The 15,259-nt window shown below is 41.2% G+C and overlaps 2 protein-coding genes across 3 annotated transcripts in view; both read left to right on the top strand.

Moving 5' to 3' along the window:
• The window catches only part of appa (amyloid beta (A4) precursor protein a), a 37,490-nt gene extending 27,771 nt beyond the window's left edge, over positions 1 to 9,719 (top strand). For both annotated transcript variants that reach the window (XM_067583767.1, XM_067583765.1), the window contains 10 exons: positions 221 to 354; positions 1,329 to 1,403; positions 1,510 to 1,668; positions 2,406 to 2,534; positions 2,707 to 2,806; positions 3,735 to 3,947; positions 4,129 to 4,182; positions 4,856 to 4,947; positions 6,355 to 6,501; positions 7,081 to 9,719. In XM_067583767.1, coding sequence (XP_067439868.1) covers positions 221 to 354; positions 1,329 to 1,403; positions 1,510 to 1,668; positions 2,406 to 2,534; positions 2,707 to 2,806; positions 3,735 to 3,947; positions 4,129 to 4,182; positions 4,856 to 4,947; positions 6,355 to 6,501; positions 7,081 to 7,182 — 1,205 coding nt within the window. In that variant the 3' untranslated portion in view covers positions 7,183 to 9,719. The remainder of the gene's footprint in view (positions 1 to 220; positions 355 to 1,328; positions 1,404 to 1,509; positions 1,669 to 2,405; positions 2,535 to 2,706; positions 2,807 to 3,734; positions 3,948 to 4,128; positions 4,183 to 4,855; positions 4,948 to 6,354; positions 6,502 to 7,080) is intronic.
• A 1,715-nt stretch (positions 9,720 to 11,434) lies between these two features.
• LOC137177188 (tubulin alpha-1B chain-like) lies at positions 11,435 to 15,128 on the top strand. Its single transcript, XM_067583341.1, has 4 exons — positions 11,435 to 11,575; positions 12,643 to 12,865; positions 12,953 to 13,101; positions 13,885 to 15,128. The coding sequence occupies exons 1-4, from the start codon at positions 11,573 to 11,575 to the stop codon at positions 14,863 to 14,865; spliced, it is 1,356 nt and encodes a 451-aa protein (XP_067439442.1). The 5' UTR covers positions 11,435 to 11,572; the 3' UTR covers positions 14,866 to 15,128.
• Positions 15,129 to 15,259: the final 131 nt, after the last annotated feature.

Consider the following 15,259-nt stretch of genomic DNA (forward strand, 5'->3'; position numbering starts at 1 on the left):
GGGTGCTGGCTTCCAGCTACAGCTACTATCTTGTTTTCTTTCTCTCTAGATCTCACACTAACCCAATTAACCCATTTCGGGCTCTGTGTTTTGTGTTTGTGTGTGCCGAGGCAATACAGCCAGTCTTCAATAAAAGTGTGCAATAAAAAGATGTTTCACTGGAAGTCTTTTCACCTCCCTGCCTCTTCTTTCTCTCTCTCCCTCTCTCCCTTTCATGTAGTACCCACAGCCACACCCAGCTCCCCTGACGCCGTGGACCACTACCTGGAGACACCTGCTGATGAAAACGAACACGCCCACTTCCAGAAGGCCAAAGAGAGCTTGGAGGCCAAGCACCGTGAAAGGATGTCCCAGGTACGGACTGAGAGTGAAAGGGGAAGAAAGGAGAGGGAATGTATGAGGAACTGTTAATGTTTTTCTAATTTAACAGTCACTACATACACGTGATTTAGTAATAATGGCTATGCAGGGAGCAGGGAGGAAGATTTTCTTTGTAGTAGGGGGAGAACAGATTTTTCTATGAATAGAAAATGGAGGTGTGCAAAGCAGAAAGAATAGGTGCGTTTGTTAATCCCTCCCGGGTGAGCTGATGGAGCCACTTCTATGTTAATTGTATTCTTTAATCACCCGGTTCACTCTCCAGTGGAGAGCCAGATGGTCCACAGCAACAGTTTTCTAAGCTCGAGACAAGGACACTAACAACCTTGTACACCGCTAAGAGCGACGTTTTCTTTTACCAGAGTTTGTGCACTCCTCTGGATAGGTCCGTTTGTTTTGCGTGGGTAGCTACAGGCGCAGCATCTCCGGATTTCACACAGTTGACTTCACCCTTACAGACACTGTTAGGTCATGGTTTTGGTAAAGGCCTGAGGTGAATTAAAGAATTTACCCAGTGAGTCAGAGAGGATGGAACTTAGAGTATGTGCAGTCATTTTTCTAAAGAAGATGAAACTGAAAAAGTTAACTAAAAGCGCTGATTTTTGACTTTTACTATCTTTATCCTGCCGCACTTTGACATAGCACATAAACCTCCCTGATTTAAAAAGCAGAAAGTCCCTTATATCAACATTCTGAGTCTGAAAGGATTATTTACCCAGACTAGAAGAATCTGATGTTTACCCACTGCAGCCCAGATGTTATCTTTATATAGCCATGTAAACTGTCAGATTTCCCTCCATTTAGACAGCCATGCAAAGATGAAATCCGTGCCATAAAGAGAAATAAGACGTTTCACTCAAGTGTCAAATCAACTTGTGATAGAACATGCGAAAAGATAAAGTAGATTGGCAAGTCTAATTAATGTTTTTCCTTCCTCATCTTGTACTCAGGTGATGAGAGAATGGGAGGAAGCTGAGAGGGAGGCCAAGAATCTTCCACGTGCCGACAAGAAAGCTGTCATCCAGGTAAGACATGCGTATTTTGGACATATAACAAGCCACGCAAGGTTTTCGTTGTCCTTTGATCACCCCATATGTTGCGTTTTGTGTGTGTGTGTGTGTGTGCATGCAGCGTTTCCAGGAGAAGGTGGAGGCGCTGGAGCAGGAGGCAGCCAGCGAGCGACAGCAGCTGGTGGAGACCCACATGGCACGAGTGGAAGCTCTGCTCAACGACCGCCGCCGCCTGGCTCTGGAGAGCTACCTGACCGCCCTGCAGCAAGACCCACCCAGGGTACGTTACAGTACACACACAGTTCAACACTGTTTTCTTTCCCTGTAACAGATCCAGATGATTGACAGTGTTTAATGATCACAGGAACAACCATTAAAGTCACTTTTAAAATTTTTATTTTCCTGCCGAGCTTGTTCTCCTGACATTTCCCACCTTGTTATTGTTACTTTTAAGATTCTCAGGTATTCATCTTGTTCCGTTTTCTCTTTTGTTTATTTTTAAGTGAGATATTTTTATGAGTCCCTTCATCTGACCTGTTGCAAAACATGAATCATTCCTGTTTGCTTTCTTTTTTGTAAGTCCTTTACCTTTATGCTTTGTCACTGTGTAAATACACATAATAAATGGAGCCCTTTATACAGTATACTCCTTGTAAAATCACACAAAAGTGTTACAGTACAATGTGCGAGATAATTTCTTATATCCTGACTAAACTTGCATATTAACATTTAATAGACACACACACAACTCAAACTAAAGCATTTGAGACATTTGATTAGTGCTTGAGGTTAGAAAGATGGAATGACTACAAATTAACCCCATTTTCTGGTTTACAGCACAGAGAATTGGACAAAAAGTCAGTGTAGCTGACTGATTTGGATTAAGATGATAATAAATTATAGCTAAAAAATAGAGGTAAAGAAGTATATTTCCTGGTCCAGACTGTTTATAAATACATCATACCATCCTTCCTCTGCTCTTAATGATCTGTCTTGTTCTCTCTTTGTCTTTTGCAGCCCCGTCATGTCTTCAGCTTGCTGAAGAAGTACGTGCGTGCTGAGCAGAAGGACAGGCAGCACACCCTCAAACACTTCGAACATGTCCGCATGGTGGATCCCAAGAAAGCTGCGCAGATCAGACCTCAGGTACCACCACACACACACACACACACCACTATGATGGACAGTTTCATACATTACGTATTCATTAATTCAGCACATTTAAGTACTACATAAAAAGAAAAATATATATATATTTTTTGCAATCTTATTGCAATATTGTGTTATTGATTTTTATGTACTTGTGTGTCTGTGACAGGTGCTCACCCACCTGCGTGTCATTGAGGAGCGTATGAACCAGTCTCTGGGACTTCTCTACAAGGTGCCTGGTGTGGCTGATGACATCCAGGACCAAGTTGGTGAGTTTTGTCATTCACCCTTTCAAGAAATCACATTTTCCTCTTGACTTCACTCAAATTGAAGCATTACATTTATCTGGTACGCTCGGTGACTTGAAATGAGTGTAAAAATAAAATCCAATTTATAGCAGAAACTAAAAGTTAAAAGATCAGAGCCTTCACAATATCATTGCAACTATAAAATAACCAGAAAAGTGAATCCAAAAAGCACTAAAGTGAATAGAATATTGTAAATATGAGTTTTTAAATGTCTTTCCTGCTCACTGTATGCCGCCTGCTGACCCTGTAATGAGAGAGATATGGGGGAAGACACATTGTCCTGATTGTGTTACATGTAACAGAGGGATTGAGTGCTCTAAATTCTAGCCCCCAGAAAATTTTTTGTTGATAAGGCCATTGGAGCCATTTGGCCTAATTCTTCTGTTCAGAGTCAAATGAAACTGTTTGCTGAGAAGATAAATCCCCTTCCCTCCCTCCCTCCCCTGCATTTGCTAGGTTTCTGCGGGTTTTTGGGTTTATTGGAGTTGCATGCGTCACGCAGCCATCTGTGTCTCTGTCTCTGAGACTGTCACAGTCTGTACTGACCAGCAAAACACACACACAAGAACAAACATACACAGAAGAAAAAGCACCATGCAGTTATTACTAGGTACTATATCTATTTAAAAAAAACTGAGCTGAACAGCATTTCTTGGAGGCTGTTTATCCCTTCTGATTAGTGAAGTTCATTGCATAGGATATTTTTCTTTAAGCAGAAATATGCATCACTTTCTTGCACCTTCTATGTCCAGTGATTCTAATTCTAATTATTAATTAATTAAAAAAAAAAGTTTGATAACCCCTCTTCCACTTTTTTCTCTCTTCTGTCATCCTTTCATTTGTCTCCTCTGACCTCTCTCCTTTCTGCCTCCTTGCTGTGTCCAATCAGAGCTCCTGCAGAGGGAGCAGGCGGAGATGGCCCAGCAGCTGGCCAACCTGCAGACGGACGTGAGAGTGAGCTACGGCAACGACGCCCTGATGCCCGATCAGGAGCTTGGAGACGGCCAGACCGACCTGTTGCCTCAGGAGGACACACTGGGCCTGGGGGGAGTCGGCTTCATCCACCCTGAGAGCTTCAACCAGCCCAACACTGAGAACCAGGGTACTTACCGAGCACTCGGTTATCGATAACACAAGCAATAACAGCAGAGAGCAGCAGCTATATTTGGGTTGTCTCAAATTTGTGTAGCAAGAACAAACGTTGCTCGCCTTTTTTGAGTTTTTGCACATTTTTTGTGCTACAAAATTATTTGAAAGTAAACTTGCTCTCTTTCTCCCTCTAGTTGAACCAGTTGACTCTCGCCCCAATCTTGACAGAGGCATCCCCACAAGGCCAGGTTGGTGAATTTATTCAAAAAGTAGTCCCATTATTGTGATTTGGAGTATGTACATGTATTTGGAAAATCAGATGAATCCAGGATAAAGCTTGCAGATACCATGCAGTTGAAGAAGGAATGCACCCTCTGGTGGCAATATTAGAGGCTCTGGTGCTTTGGCTTGTTGGCAATATATGAGCAATAATTATTGATAAAAGTACAGTATAATGTAGCTTCTATGGTCCTAATATACGTAGTTCCTTAACAATGGTTGCTTTGTTAAAGTATCTTACAGGCTAACAAAAGATGTTTCTTCAGGTGAAGTACGGTCTGTTCTTAAAATACATCACAAGACAATATTGAAGTAGAGACCAAAAGTAAAGTCAGGACAGTATTTTTCCACAATCTCTCTCTCTTCTCTCAGCTATTATTTGCACACAGCCAGCTCCACTTGACCTCCAGTAGGGCGCCAGCTGGTTGTTAGATTTGTGATGCAGCTGCAGGGTCTATGCATATTGTTTATCCTGTGCTTTATGTGCTATACTCATACTGCCATTATATCCAACACTCTGCTGTTGGTCCTGTGAGTTTGATTTCAGCAAGTGTGTGTGTGTGTGTGTGAGAGAGAAAGAGAAGGAGAATGCAAGTAAGTGTCACCATCCATAATAGATGGCACTTTTCCTTCCTTTGCCAGTGACAGGAATGAAGATGGAAGCTATTCCTGAACTCCGGATGGAGACGGAGGACAGACAGAGCACTGAATATGAAGTTCACCACCAGAAACTGGTAAACAAATGCACACACACACACATACACACACACACAAACGGAAAGAAACTCACTCTGACAGATGCAGGCTCATTTGAAAATAACTGATTCAATTATACATATATGTTAATGGACATAGAGCACAAACACATAAAAGATGCATTTACTGACATGCAGGCTCACCTTCTGCACCGCTCTTAAGTACACACACACACACACACACACACACACACAATCAACACTCAAGTCCGTGGCTCCACTTTGTCCTCATGGTAAACTCTCAAGGTTGTCGCCATGGAGACAGGTGTCCATGGAGACAACCGCAATAATGCGTGCGTCATGCTTGTCTGCTCGTTTAAAATCCTCTGCCCTTAGATCAGAGTTAAGTTTAGTGGAGTTTTTTTTTTTTTATACATCTGTAAATATTTTTCTGGTCAGCCGCAGGTTATTGTACTAACCATTATAAGGCTCCAACCCAGTTTTGCACTCATTCAATAATCTCTTTCGATATTGTAATACTAGCACAAAAACCTCAATCCATACTCAGTCAAATCCAAATCCGCGCACCTTATTCCTCTCACCTTAAGGCTTTAATCCCTTAATCCCTACATTTTATTACATATCACATTTCTCACATTCACAATGAGCAGTCAGTTTGTTAGGCCGTCTCCTTAGCCCAACTACTTAATGTGGTATTCACAGTCACCCCAATCAGCGTTCTGCAGATTTATTCAGGGAGGAGACTCACCAGCCTGAAATGAAGTCTCCACTCACTGCAGTCTAAGACACAAGGCGGGATAGGAGTGCTGAGATGTCAAGATGCATTTTTGTGAAATTATCTGTAGTTAAAAAGATCACACTGGTGTTTTGAAGTTTGTGCCAGTTGAGTAGATTTCCTTCCCTATTATCCCTGCTGGTATGTGCACACAGTCAACGCAGGTGCAGATATCAGGATTTGTATCCCCGCAGAAGACGCCATTTGCTCCTATTTATTCCTGTGCTGTGTGAAAAATGAGTTCCACAAAGCAGCGTAATCCTTCACAGAACCCGGAGCCTTCATTTGGTTTTGTGGGGAAGGGAGAAAAAAAAAAATTTAATCATGCGTATTAGGATTGCGTCACATCGGAGCTGAGTCATACTTTATCAGTGTCGCTTTATGTTGTGCTCTTTCTGTAAATCACCTGACACCGGCACCAAGGAATTTCAGTCAGAATATTATCCTTCAGAAATAAGTTGCCTTTCAGACATTATGTCCGTGTGGTCTGTGGTGCATCTTTGTTCCATCATTGGTTTCCTGGAAAAAGTTACATGAAAAGTATTTCTAAGCTTCACTGAAGAAAAAGTCCATGTTGTAAATCGTCAGGTTTAAACCCCAGTCGCGACTGACCGGTCACATGACAAATGTCCGTCCTTCAACTCCCCCAGGTCTTCTTCGCCGAGGATGTCGGCTCCAACAAGGGCGCCATCATTGGCCTGATGGTTGGAGGCGTCGTCATAGCAACCGTGATCGTCATCACCCTGGTGATGCTGAGGAAGAAGCAGTACACCTCCATCCACCACGGAGTCATCGAGGTGAGAAACAGCTGACCTGCGCGCATGTGTGTGTGTGTTTGTGAGCGTGTGCTGTGTACAAGCTGTTCTGTAACGGCAGTCAATCTGGCGTGTGGGGCGCGACGCTGTGCACATGCATTCACGTGTAAGTGCAAGCTGTTTTTCAGTATAGCACAGTATATGTGTATGTTGCAGAGAATATATGAGTTCTTTTAGATCATAAAAAGTCATTAATATACAGAACAGGGCTGGTACATGGCAAAAAATTAGTTGTTTTTCATTCTATCTGCTCACTAAATATGATGGGATTAATGCCCGTTACCAATTAATTTCCTGCTTTCCCTTTTCTAATTATCCTCATTTATCATTCCAGAACTTCCATTAGCAGTTTAATTAAAAAAGCAGCGGTTGTGGCAGCTTTGTTTCTTTATTTTTGTCAATTACTCTTAATTTCACTTCCAGGAACATTAAAAAGGTCTTTAAAAAGTCTTCAATTTGTAGAATATTTAAATTATTTTTATTTTTATACTTGATCGCACCATGTGAATGTGAGTGTGTGTGTGTGTCTAACCCCCCTCTGCCCCTCTGGCTCTCCTCCAGGTGGACGCTGCCGTCACCCCCGAGGAGCGCCACCTGTCCAAGATGCAGCAGAACGGTTACGAGAACCCAACCTACAAGTTCTTTGAGCAGATGCAGAACTGAGGGAGAATGTCATATCTAAACACAAACACACACACACACACACACACACACACAACAGACACATACACACATAATCACACAGAAACATCTCCTCCCACACATCAAGCACCTCCCCTCCCCTCTCCCCTCCTCCTCCCCCTCCGAGTAGTCCCACGTCTCCAAAAAGGCAGTGTGGCATAGATCATTGCGTGACTGAAATAGTCAGTTATGAGCATACTGTAACAGACTGTAGCCAGGGTTTCTTTCATTTTGTGCCTGGGCGGACACCGTGGCCAAGCCAGTTTGCACCAAGTTTGTTCACTTTATTGGAGCAAGACACCTTTTTTTTTAATTAAAGAAAGGGGTTTTTATATGTTGCTCCGTCTGGGCCTGCTGATGTATGGGGAAAAAAAGCCCCGCCCAGTGCATGGAAACAAACCCAAAGGGGAAAGAAGCGCGTTCTCTCCACACTGATTCAGGGCCAGTGTATAGTTGGGGTTTTTTTGGCTTGGGACGATTTTAGGTGTGGACTTGTGTAGGCAAATCTGACCACTGATCAGTAGGATTTTAGGCGCTCGGCTGCCTGAGCCTCATTTACAAAAAACGGTTGCACGCAGATGAGATCTTTATTTGTCAAAATCAATCATTTGAAAGCACATTTTTCATCACACGCTCATTTGTTTTGATTATATTGTTTGTAACGATCATAATAATTAAATACAGGCTTAAATCAAGCAACATGATTTTTAGAAATGAGGCCCAGCGTTTCCCCACCTACTGCACCACTACTGCACTCACTCTACAGTCTACACTGGAGTATAAGTGAGCCTCCTCTCCCTCCCCCTCCTCCTTCATCCCTCCCTCCATCCTCTTTTCTTTGCGCATTCTTACGACAGCTGGGCTGTGTTAAGTCACACAAGGCTCTTTAAAGACGATGATGATAATGAATATGTTGATGACAACAGTAGTAATTATGTATTCCGAATGAGCTGTTTTTATTTTCGAGTTTTTCTCTATCGTTTCCAGTTTTGTTTTTCAAAAAAGAATGAAAACAGAGAAAAAAAAAAAAAAAAAAAAGTCAACCGATGTAAAGTCCTTTTTTTAAATTACGTGTAATGTACTGAAGTAATGCTGAAGTCTTAGCTGTTCCTATGTAGTGCATGACAACAATGACAACAGGATTTGGAAAAAAAAAATAACAAAAAAAACAAGATCTTTAACGCTGCTCTCTCCCTCGAGATCCTTTCTCACGTATAGATTGTCATTCTAGCAAGATTGTACATTTAGTATCTTCTCGTGATCACGTGACATCAAACAATGATGAAAAATATATATAAATCTAGATGAACGGGCTCTGCTTTGATATCATGTAAAATACACATTTAAAAGAGATCTGTGATTTTGGACTTTAAGTGTGTTCTTCATTTCTTTTATTATTATTTTTTTTTTAACCATGCTACGTTCCTGAAGCTACAGGAGGGGGGCTGGCTTCATCTCTGTTTGTATATTATCATTCACTGAAATATATTGTGTTGAAAATCCTTATGCGTAGGGGCTCTCAGACATCACCCCATTTGATTTTTGCTTTTCTGTTCAACTCATGTTACCGTGTTTTGTTTTTTTTTTCATAAGGGCATGTTGTGAGGGTGAAGGTTACAGGGAGCGGGAAGGGGGGGAAAAAGGAGGCATGGGGGATGGGTTAGAATTATCTCTGCGTGTATGTGTTTCGTCATTTTCAGTCTGGTGTTTCGTCCAGTTGTAAGCCGACGCCGTCTCTTTTTTTTTTTTTTTTTTTTTTTGGGTAATCATTATTTTGCTTTCTGCTGATAGAACAGGTGGAGTTCTGAGAGGAGGAGGAGGAGGAGGAGGAGGAAGGAGGGCAAGGTAGAGAGGAAGTGACTTGCAGTTCTGGATGAATAGCCAGGCAGGCAGTCTGTATATATAATGGATTTTCACTTCCCCCCCAGCACCTCCCCTCACCTCCCTCCTTTCGCCTTCCTTTCCCTTCAGGCATGCTGCTCACCTCCCTGCCATCAATGCACACTTGACTCCTCAGAGGCAGAGCGCTGTAGTCTGTATATAGACGATAGGCGTTCACCATCTAGAGAGCCGAGAGCGAGTCGGCGGCGGGGATGTGAAAGCAGGGCTCATATATTATTCTGAGGTAAATTCAAGTTAACAGCATCGTAGGCAAGAGTTCCCCATTCAACCTTTATCTTCATACAGTCCACCATCTCAACATTACATCGAAAAGAAATACAGTGTGACCTCTCACTCGGTTAATACATGTGAAGTAAGACCTATGAGGAAGCGGTGGGTGAAATGTACATTTGGAGGCTGCAGTGGGGTGGGTCCATTATTTTCAGAGGGTGCTCACTAGAAGCCCAACAGAGGGCAGTAGAGTAGAGGAGGAAGCAGGATTTTCTTTCTATCTTTTTTCTGTGGGTTATATATTGGTTTTGTTTTCCACTGTGTAATATTGTGCAGGCCATTTGCATTGACTGGGAAAACGCTTTCTACACTGTATTCCATAATAAAGTTTTGAATGTACATACAAATTCTATGTCTTCATGTGTTTGTTTTTGCCAGATTACTGAATTAAACATGACAAAGCCCCCTTGTTTCTTGTGCAGTAATCATTTGGATATAACATGGTAGAAATGTATAGTTTTATTCTAATAAGTGTGGGGAATCATAATGTGAGCATTGATACCCTGAAGGGATGTTTTCTTTTTTTCTTCCTGTCATATAAGGAGGTCAGAAGTCACAAACAGCAGACTGGGAGCTGACAGGGATTCAGTCTATCGCTCTAGGACACATCAGAGGGCAGATGCTTCCTGAGACAGATGAACCCAGGTCATCTTGCTGAAGGTTAAATTATTTTGTGTTAAAATGGAATCAAATCACATCCCAGTGGTGGAAGAAGTGCTCCAATCCAAAAGTATCAATACCACAATGTAAAATACTTCATTACAAGTAAAAGTCTTGCATTTAAAAATCCTATTTAAGTATAATTATAGAGGTATTACCAGCTTAATTTACTGAAAGTACTAAAGTCAGAGTATTGGTTTTGCAGAAAATAGGGCTGTGACTGACTTATTAAATAAATTTAACAGTCTGTGCATGAGCAGCATTTTTTGTAGCTGCTCGAGGTGGAGCTTGTTTGAACTGCTTTGTAAGGGTATAAAATAAATCTGAGGGCATAGTTGAACTACATAAATTTGAATTAATTTTTCAGAACTTTTCTTTAATAATTGCATTTTTGTGAAATATTGAAGAGTTTTACCTCATTGGGCCTCAAACAGTTATTTATTCAAAACCATGTGAGTGGAAATGTCTCTTTGATGGAACTGAAAAGAACTCATAGACATATGAAACATGACAAAGAGACACAAATACACATAGGTTTTTTTGTAAGAGCCCATAAGCCAAAAAGTTTGGGAACCACTGGTTTAATCATTAATAATACAGTGTAATTGATAAGCTTTTCATGTAAAATCTTAAACTGAAAACAAACTAGAATTGTTAGATAAATGTAGTGGAGTGCAATATTTAACTGTGAATTGTAGTGGCTCTTATAATGCAAGTAGAAGTATCAAGTAGCATAAAATGAAAATACTCATGTAAAGTACAAGTACCACCAAACTGTAAACAGTACCAATTCTTATCTGGATACCAATGTCTTCTTCTTCTTCTTCATAACAATGTAAACATAAGGCTCATAAACTCCATTAAATATGAACATGTAACATCTTATAAACTTATGAGATGAATAAACAGGCAAACAGCATAATTTGGCCTCTCTGAATCAAGAATATGATATTAAACACTTTCTCTCAATTAAAAAATGTTGGTAGATTTTATAACCTATATGTTTCATATTGCTGGATCCTGACACACATTTGAAAAAGGTAGAATTTGTAAATTTTACAGGTTTGTTTTTTTTTCTTAATGTTATTTGATCTAGTTGTTGATTCTGACATATGTGATGATGAATCTGATGTAATGTTTATAATAAAATTTATGTTTTGATATTTGTGATATTCTTGATAGAGAGAGACTACTTACATTTTATAAGGGCTCTCCATACATGATGTACAACTGACCAACAGACCGGAGGGCACACATTAATATTAATAATGCTAATTTCCCCCGCCTCAGATTTTCGCTTATTTTCAAAGTTTCCTCTTACTTCTGATTTAAGAGAGGCGATTGAATTTCTGTCTAATCAACGCTATCAGCTGGGTAACGCCAACCAATCAGATTCATCAGCGCCTTTCCAGAGGGACCGAATATAAAACCCACCGCCTGGTAACCGTTATTGAAGCTAACGGAAGCTAGCAGAAACTGCTGTTTAGATTGATTCGCCAACAAACAACGTCTTTATTATCTTCACAAAGCGTTGAGAAACATGGTGAGTATAAATGTGAAGTTGTCTTATGTAATTATTGATTTATCTGGGTTTAACAACAGCCCGCATTAATTTTAACCTGGCCATCAATTTATTGAATTGGCACGATTTTGTTTGAAGAATATGTGGCTTCAAGGTAAAAGCTAACGTCAGGTTAACATGACGTTAATGCTATGTTAGCTGAAAGTCAAAACGTTTAGGCATGAAGCAGTTCCTTTTTTGGTAAATTTATAAATGAAGCGTAGCTTTATCATATTGTTGGTATTTCAGTTTTAATAGTGGCTGCCAGTGATACTGAATGTAGAGTCAGTCAACATGGCGGAACTCAAATAACGGTTGGATCCTCAACGGCGGGAGTAACGTTGGAGCCGGTTTGTTAGAACCAGTTCTGTGGTTGTCAAGCCAACATCTTCATTATCTTCATACCTCATAGCTTAAAGAAACATGGTAGCTAAGTATGAATTTGAGGTTGTCTTGAGGTCGTATTGATTTAACCAGGTCTAACGAACAACAATATATGCCCCTCATTAATGTTAACCTAGCTGTCAATTTGAGTTGGCAGGAGTTTAACTGTTATCTGAAAGAAAAGTCAAGCATCAGGGCATAGAGCCGAAAATCAAGTTTCATGTATGGTAAATTAAGTTTAGCCTAGTGGATTGTAAAGCCCCCTGAGGCAAATTTATGATTTGTGATACTAGGCAAATTGACTTGACTGTATGTGGGTTTTTGTGAGGCAGTGCATGTGTTTATTTTTTCTCCTAACGTAGGGAAGACAAAGAACTACATGTGACTGTTAATGTCAAATGATTTATGGTGTCCCCTTGAGGTCCTTAATTGTGGTTCGTCATATTGTCTAAAGTCCCCCTCTGTTTATTTGGAGTGTAAATGAATAAATGTGCGGTATTTATCATGTTATTTGATCATAATGTTCTTTATAAAAGTCTGTTTCCCCACCATTGGATCTCATCATACAGTAGCTCTTTCACTGTTTTTCAATATGTGATCAGTAATCTGACGCTTCTGATTAGTATGAACTTGCCAAAAGTTATAAATGGCCTGTTTTCCTCCAGCGTGAGTGTATCTCAGTACACGTGGGTCAGGCTGGTGTCCAAATTGGCAACGCCTGCTGGGAGCTTTACTGCTTGGAACATGGGATCCAGCCTGATGGGCAGATGCCCAGTGACAAAACCATCGGAGGAGGTGATGACTCCTTTAACACCTTCTTCAGTGAGACTGGAGCTGGAAAACATGTCCCCAGAGCTGTTTTTGTGGATCTGGAGCCCACTGTCATTGGTAAACTCTTGATTAAATACCATAGTTACTGCTTGATTTTGGTTAGTCAAACCCTTGAATCATTTCTGATTGAACATGTCTCTTCAGATGAGGTGCGAACAGGGACCTACCGCCAGCTCTTTCACCCTGAGCAGTTGATTACTGGCAAGGAGGATGCTGCTAACAACTACGCCCGTGGACACTACACCATTGGCAAAGAGATAATTGACCTGGTGCTGGACAGGATCCGCAAACTGGTGGGTAAATTCAGAGCAGAGGGAGATTCGTCCTAATAACACTGAAAGACAATTAATTCCAAATAACTGTTGTATCAAGAAAGTGACAACAGTACATATACATTATGCTATCAATTCAGACTCACATTATGTTGTTTACCTTTGTGCCACCAGAGGGCACAAAATCATTCTCCATAAATACTAAATGAACTTTTTAAAGATATTTTTCAGATTATGTGAGCATGAACCATAAATCCCATTCTTCTCCATTGTATTGGCTAACTAACTTGTAGCCCTGGGGCCGCCAAGCAGAACTATCAAGCTAGCAGAGTGATGTTCATTACTTGAAGATATTGTCTTTGACAGAACATAATGTTATAGTGACCAACTAGCAGGAAGTTTAATGTCACCAAACATCAAAACGTTATTTTGTATTTTGGCCAGCTCACAGAATAGGTACCTATTTGATATAGCTGCTAAAATCAGTTAGCAACATTTGCCATTTCAACCATGGAAGAAAAGTCTAGTAATGTTATTCTCAGTTATAATAAGATCTGACCACAACAAGCACCATGTTTAAGTTCACATTATCACTCAAGTAATCATGACATTTATAGATCTAAGCTTATTGTCAAATTTTCATTTGATTGTGGCATGTGTCAGATTGAGTAAGATTGTATTTCTATGTTCTAATTACTGATAAATCAGTTGGTCCCTGCTCTAATTCCCACTATAGGTTCCAATTATCCAAATCACATTACTTTGTTTCTTATATTTGATCAATGTCTGTTCCTCTGTCCTCAGGCTGACCAGTGCACTGGCCTTCAGGGCTTCCTGGTCTTCCACAGCTTTGGAGGTGGAACCGGCTCTGGTTTTACCTCCCTGTTGCTGGAGCGTCTGTCTGTAGACTACGGCAAGAAGTCCAAGCTGGAGTTCTCCATCTATCCAGCTCCCCAGGTGTCCACTGCTGTGGTGGAGCCCTACAACTCCATCCTGACCACCCACACCACCCTGGAGCATTCTGACTGTTCTTTTATGGTGGATAACGAGGCCATCTACGATATCTGTCGTAGAAACCTGGATATCGAGCGTCCGACCTACACCAACCTGAACAGGCTGATGAGTCAGATTGTGTCCTCCATCACTGCTTCCCTTCGTTTCGACGGTGCCCTTAACGTTGATCTCACGGAGTTCCAGACCAACCTGGTGCCATATCCCCGTATCCACTTCCCTCTAGCCACCTATGCTCCTGTCATCTCTGCTGAGAAGGCTTATCATGAGCAGTTAACAGTGGCAGAAATTACCAACGCCTGCTTTGAGCCATCTAATCAGATGGTAAAATGTGATCCTCGCCATGGCAAATACATGGCCTGCTGCCTTTTATACCGTGGTGATGTGGTGCCCAAAGATGTCAATGCTGCCATTGCCACCATAAAGACCAAGCGCACCATCCAGTTTGTGGACTGGTGCCCTACTGGTTTCAAGGTCGGTATCAACTACCAGCCGCCCACTGTAGTTCCTGGTGGAGACCTGGCCAAAGTCCAGAGAGCTGTGTGCATGCTGAGCAACACCACCGCTATAGCAGAGGCCTGGGCTCGACTTGACCACAAGTTTGATCTGATGTACGCCAAGCGTGCCTTCGTTCACTGGTATGTAGGTGAAGGTATGGAGGAAGGAGAGTTCTCTGAGGCCAGAGAGGACATGGCAGCTCTGGAGAAAGATTATGAGGAGGTTGGAATGGACTCTGTTGGGGGTGAGGGAGAGGAGGAGGGTGAAGAGTTTTAAGATGAATAACAGCACTGCCTGAACAGAAATCTGTTTATTTTACTGGGTTTGTAGTTGACTCAGTTAATAGAAATGTTCTCACAGCAGAAGTTGATCTGTGTTTTGTCCATGAAAATGTTATTAAATCCATGTGTTTTGTCAGATATGCTGCATGTGAGGGTACAGCTTTAATGGAAATCAATTGATTTCAGTCAATGGAAATGTTGTATTAAAATACCAGTCTCCTGAATAAAAAGCTGAATAAAGTTCCTGTGACATGTGAAGCTGTGTCTGATCATTTTTCTGTTAGTCTAGAAGGTGAGTTAAATGTTACTATATAGATATAATACCCACCATGTTTACATACTGGTATTGAAATATAACATTTCAGTCTGATTATGCCTGAAATGAAAAG

The sequence above is a fragment of the Thunnus thynnus genome, chromosome 24, assembly GCF_963924715.1.
Source record: "Thunnus thynnus chromosome 24, fThuThy2.1, whole genome shotgun sequence".
NCBI lineage: Eukaryota > Metazoa > Chordata > Actinopteri > Scombriformes > Scombridae > Thunnus > Thunnus thynnus.